At 56.1% G+C, this 6,001-nt stretch overlaps 1 protein-coding gene across 3 annotated transcripts in view; it reads right to left on the bottom strand.

Annotated features, from left to right (window-relative positions):
- ADARB1 (adenosine deaminase RNA specific B1) overlaps positions 1–6,001 on the bottom strand; it is a 98,639-nt gene continuing 92,638 nt past the window's right edge. For 2 of the 3 annotated variants that reach the window (XM_045585298.1, XM_045585299.1), the window contains exons 10-11: positions 4,257–4,435; positions 3,158–3,491 (exon numbers count right to left, since the gene is read on the bottom strand). In XM_045585298.1, coding sequence (XP_045441254.1) covers positions 3,312–3,491; positions 4,257–4,435 — 359 coding nt within the window. In that variant the 3' untranslated portion in view covers positions 3,158–3,311. Of the gene's footprint in view, positions 3,492–4,256; positions 4,436–6,001 lie in introns of all 3 variants that reach the window. The other variant, XM_045585297.1, reaches the window with a different exon arrangement.

Genomic DNA, 6,001 nt, shown 5'->3' with positions numbered 1-6,001 from the left:
TAGTGAAACGCTTGGTTTTATTGAGGATGTTGCAAATCCTTTGTCTACGTGACAGCGTCTCATGCTCGGTCCCACGGGTCTCGGTGCGCGAGGAGCGCATGCAGGTGTGACGTGTGGTATATACATCAATATACATATGGGAACACCGAGGGGCGTCTCAGCGATGGTTTGTTGGCCGAATTACAGTCACATAAAGTGTCCAAGTTCAGAAGTCAAGTTCAAAGCACACAGCCTACAGTCTGAGAGGGCGAGGGCTTTCGGGCTCACCCCATCAACACTCCGGAGACCATGCCTTCCGCCGTTGGTGGGCACCTCCAAAGGATGCCCTCAGGCCTGGCGCACCATCAGCCACACCGGAGCCCGAACAGGTGTGCCTGGCACCTGGACAGGTATCTTGGGGGCTGGAGGCTGATCCCTTCAAACAGCGTGCAGGGAAGTGCAGCCGCTGAGCCAGAATCAGGTCAGACCCTGTCCCCCACCCCCTCCCATCGTGTGGACACACTGTGTGCTGTGGGCAGGAGGTGGGCACAGGACACGCGGGGGACAAGGACACACAGAACTGGACACACATGATCACAAGTACTCTGCCCTTCCCATGTACACGGCCGGAAACCTTTTGAGAGATTTCATAGGATGTAGAGATGGAAAAGCCAGCTAATTTTATTTCTCTGTGGCTGGGGTAGACCTTACATTTTGGTATACATAGTTTGAAAATGGAGGGGCCCGTCTGTGTCGTGTTCTGTGAGGAGGACATGCAGCCTCTGTCCCCTCTCAGGTCCTGGGAGGGATGGAGCTGCTCCCCAGCAGCCACGAGAAGTCACTGAACAGGAAGCGCTTCTTTACAAAGCGACCCTACAGCGCGGAGACCGATGAGGTGGTTCGAATAAACATGGATTCCAGAGAAACCAATCCTTTCCGAGATGTTGGCTGGAGGGGACATTCAAAAATAATTTGTTTTTGATGACAATGCAAATCTCCCAAATAGGAAGAAAGGTTCAATGAAGATCCGGGATCGAAATGGCGGTGCCCCTTGCCTGAGAAGGTGAGGCTGACCCTGAGCAGGTGATGGGGGCTGGGCCACGTGGCTAGGATGCCGGCCCCCGGCTGTGGCCCAGCCTGGAAGAGCCTGGCTCACGACACAAACGTCCTGCCACCCGAGACGTCCCTTCCACTCCCTTCCTGCCAGCAGCCTGGCCGCCAGGGCCTGGGCTGGGCGGTGACTGGTTCCTGTGGAACTGACTCAGGTTTAGCTGCCAGAGCAGAAACCCTCCCCACCCCACTGGTCAGAAGTCCTCAAAACTTAACGTTTTTCTCAAAAACAAACAAACAAAAAAAAAACAAGTCCCTGGTTGTGTCAATTTTTCTGTGACGTCTCAAAAGTCCAGATAGAGGACCCTAGATGCCAATCAATGCCCCGAGGAGCCAGCTGGGTGTCCAGAGCGCGGTGAGCACAGAGGGGACAGTCTAAAGTGCTTTGTCTCTGCAGGAGTGACCCGACCAACCCTCCTTCCTGCTCAGGGGAGAGCTTCCGGCCGCCTGTCCTAGGGGTTTCCCTGTCCCAGGAGCAGGGGCTGGGTGGGCCTCCTGCCTTCCTCCCAGGCAGCCACAGGCTAGGCCTGGGTGCTTCAGGCCCAGCCCTGCATCGAGCCTGCCCTGCTGGTCACACAAGCCCGGCCCAGGATGGTGCCCAGCGCGGGTCCCACGGGAGCGGCACACAGTAAGGCCTCCACTCACCTGGGCGAGAGGGACTCAGCCGACTTCTCTCAGCATCTGACAGAGGGACGGCAGGACACATGGGACGGGACTCGTCTACGGAATGTATTTCCACTGGGCTTTGTCGTCAAAATCCACATCTTTTTTTTTAAAAACTAAGTCCATCTCCCATTCCCCGTTAGAAAAAATACCATTTGTAGAGAGAAGCATAAAAACACAGGGCCTCCCCGATGTCTTCCGGGCGTGGGCGAGCCTGCGGGGAGGGCCGGCACCACGAGGGCCCTTCCCTGCGATGGGGAAAGTGCCAGCGCATGGGAACCAGGCCTGAGCCCGCCCTCAGGGGGCTGGGGACGAGCAACACTCTCCAGAGGGGGAATGCTGGTGCCTGAGCCTGGGAGTCCCGCATGTGGGCCCCCCAGGATGTGATCAGCAGGGCTTCACACGCTGCGCTTTCTGAGCCTGAGGACACGGGACACTGGGTGCACAGCCCGATGCCACCGGTGTCGGCGCCGGGACTTCGCTGTGGGGAGGGGTGTCCCCTATCTCTCCCCACGGCGCCCATGGGCCCCTCCACAACCCAGAGTCAGCCAAGGGCTCGAAGCACTTCCTCCACCCACTCAGCGCTGACCCCGAGTGGAAGCAACAGGTCACTGGTATGGGTCTCTGAGCACAGTTTGGGGGGCAGCTGGCCTCGACCAGCCCTGACCCCCTGGCTCGCCTGCCCTGGGCCGTCCTGTGTGCTGGAGGGTGCTGAGCAGAACCCCTGGGTCCTCACCTGCCAGCAGCACCCTTCCCTGCCGTGACTCCGCCCCGCCCACTGTGCTGCCGCCTTCGGCCTGCGTGCTTTCTTCTCAAATGTGCCTTTGATAAAGCTGAAAGGAATAACTTAAAAAGATGCCTTAAGTGGTATTTTTCAAAATGAGTGTTCGCTCATGGCGTCGGGCTCAGAGGGAGGAGTGGGGTCAGGCTGGTTATTGTGCGGTAGCCCGGATGTGCTCCCACTGGTCCCAAAAGGTTAAATACTGCTTCAAAACCCAAACGAATGGCCCATTCACCCCTGACTATATAGAAGTGAACCAAGGGAGGTTTTCTGTGATATGATCCTACGAGGAGCACAGAAGCTTCCGGAGCGGCTGGGCCCCGTCGGGGATGTGGAGTGTGGACTTGTACTTCCCTCGGTTACTACTTCCTACCTCTACTTACTCTTCCTCCATAGAGAACGCTTTTTTTTTTTTTTTTTTTTTTTTTTTTTTTTTGCAATTAAAATAATGTGGCATAAGAGTGACCTGGCATAAGTACTTATTTTATATAAATCATGTTCCTAGCTCTGAATAAATTATTTATTCAAGAATTTCACACCAAGTAATTGCTATTTCTAAGCTTAAGGAAGCCCTACTCAGTAGAACTCAATTTCTATCGTAAACGGAGATTGAAAGCAGTCACTGGGCCCTGGGGGGGGAGATGGTGCCGCAGAGGTGCCCAGGGCGGCACGGGACCCCCCTTCCCCGCCCCCCGCTGTGTGCCCATCCCAGTTCGGATGGAGGTTCGGGAAGGCGCCGGGTGCCGGGCGCTTGGCGCTCCACCCCTGCCGCCGCCTGTCAGGGTGTGAGCGAGAACTGGTCCTGCTCGGTGGGCTTCTCCACCCAGGCCCCCAGCCCCGCCTTGATGAATGCCCGGAACATGCAGGCCTTGGCCGCCTGGTACTCCCTCGCCACCAGCTTGGACTCGTGGTACAGGTTGGGCTTGAGGATCTTGGAGCGCTGCAGGCTGGTGGGAACCTGTGTGAAGACGAGAAGACAAGCACAACCATTTAAAAAGCAACAGAAGCTAAAACGGAACATGTTCAGACAGTGGTGTGTGGTGCTGTGCTGGCTCCTGGGGCAGGGCCACCAGGTGACGGTGGCTCCCACAGAGGGGCCGCCCTCGCGTGGGACAGAGCCAGGGTCCTCCGAGGGTCGTCCTCCCACCCCAAGGAGCAGCCTTGCAAACGGGCGGTGCTCTGCCACCCGCAAACAGTGGATCCCAATGCCCATTTCAACACGGTGGCTCTTTAAAACCACAGGGTTGGTCACTGGAACTCTACGCTGGCCACTCACAGCTGAGTTCCTGCAACTCGTCTATTCCTCCAAAGCCAGCTTCCTAACCAACTAACACTAGAGGCCTGACTCACAAGTCGGTGAAAACTAGCTAGTGTATAGATTTGCTAAATTGGGGCTTATTTGGGGGAAAGGGTCCTGCTGCTGCTGGTTTTCACTGCAGGGAAAAGGTCTAAAATCCTTCCTGCGGGTCTGACTGCGCCCAGCAGTGCCCATCGTGTGGGCCCCCAGCTCCTCGTCTGAGGTGACAGGAGGTGCCGGCAGGAGGGCGAGAAGGGGCGCTGCCTCTGAGCGGAGCTGCGTTAGGGTGACGAGCCAGGGCCAGATCTCAGGCTGAACCCCGCCAGAGGGAACAGGCTTGGGAGGGTCGTGTGGACGGGGCGGGGCTGTGACAGGACGGACAAGCGATGGGGAGTGGGGCGGCCATCGCCGCGGGCGCCTCAGTACCTTGCCGTGCACACGCATCCAGCGACAGTACAACGCGTGCTTACACAGGCGTGACGCTCGGCCCAGCTCGTCCTTGCCCGTCGTGGAGTTGATGACCTCGATGGCCGAGTCGCCCACCGTCCAGTTGACGCTGAAGTTGGGAGCCTTCCCCGGCTGCCGCGCTTCTGCGTTGCTGATGCCTGGCAGGGAGAGACAGGCAAGGTGACACGGAGTCCCACCCGGCAGGTGAGTGGGACCAGGGGGGCTCCCACAACTCCCACTGCCCAGGGATCATTGTCTGCTGGGAGGCGGGCTGAAGGTCCACAGAGCCTGGAACCTCAGCTTCACACCACTTCTGACTCCCCAGGGCAGGGAGCCGGGTAGCCGGGCAGCCTGCACGAGGACGGCAAGCGGCTTTGTAGCTCCGGGTCCCGCCAAGTCATACTGGGTGCTCCTCGGGGGATGACACCGGCCCTGGAGCTCAGACCCTGAAGCTGGGCCCACCCTGCCTCGCAAACCCTACACCCCATGAGAGAACCAACTTCTTTACATGTCTTCCTACCACATCTCATCCATTTCTAGGACCAATGCTTCATTCACTTATTTTCACTCAGGGCCACCATTCTGCAAAGTGTCCCTGTGGCTCCACTTGTCACTTCTGACGTGAGTTCTAAGAAACTAGTTCGGTCTAGTTTATCTCTGAGTTACTGATGAGTCCCATTTCCTCGTGGCCAGGCCCTTGGCCTTTCATACTCTCTCTCTGTAGCCAATGTGTAGTTTCAGTGCAGGGCAGTCAAAGTAATTTGATTCAATTACTCAGAGCAGTGACCACGAGATGCACTGCGGAGCTGAGCAGCATGACAGACTGGAGAGAAAACTGTTCATTCGTTAACAAGTCTGTTACCTTTCAAGGAGACCAACTTCAAATGGAGCCTCTGTCCCCACTTCCAGCAATTGCTCCACATCACACCGTGTGAGACAGACAGTAGGGTACGTGGAGAGTTATGACGAGGGCTTGGCTCCCCAGGTTGGGGAGGGTTAGGGTTAGAGAAGTCCCATGAGCTGCTGGCTGTGAGCTGGGATCCAGGACAGCTGGCGGTGTAGCTCTGTCTGAGTCCAAAGGCAGAGAACCAGGGGGCCGGCGGTGTGAGTCCCGGCCAACAGGAGAAGGTGAGATGAGTCGTCCCAGCTCAGCCAGCCAGGCAGGAAAAAGGGATGAACTCCTTAACATGGGCCTCAGTGGATTCAATGTGGGTGGACCCACGCTGGGGAAGCAGTCTGCTTTACTGAATCCACCTATCAAATGCTGACCTCACCTGCAAACACCCCCTGACACCCCCAGAAAGAACAAGTACTCTGGGTGCCTGTGGCCAGCCAGGATGATGCAGAAACTAATCATCACAGACCTCCTTTTACTGTGGTGTACACTGAACCGCTTCTTTCCTGAACAGCTGTTTGGGTTTCCTGGAGTTCCCGTCGCCTTTGTGTTTTGTTGTTTATGAAAGAGGCATGTCCCTTCACCTTTGAAAGGCTGTTCAGCTTCTCTGTTTATTTGTGAAAATATATTCACTTTCTTCCGAAAAACATCCTTTTCTGAGTTCTGACGTGGTTCTCTGTTCAAAATAGGCTTGCTGCTGAGTTATCCTGTCATCATATTGTTTACTTATAAGATAATTGGATCCCACTATTTTCTTTCTTAGAGGTATGTCTGCTTCATTTTGCTAGAGTATCATTACATTTTCCTCCAAAAATATACAATGGAGACA

This window comes from Pipistrellus kuhlii, unplaced genomic scaffold (assembly GCF_014108245.1).
Source record: "Pipistrellus kuhlii isolate mPipKuh1 unplaced genomic scaffold, mPipKuh1.p scaffold_m20_p_2, whole genome shotgun sequence".
Taxonomy (NCBI): domain Eukaryota; kingdom Metazoa; phylum Chordata; class Mammalia; order Chiroptera; family Vespertilionidae; genus Pipistrellus; species Pipistrellus kuhlii.
This window is presented reverse-complemented; position numbering and strand designations above follow the sequence as displayed.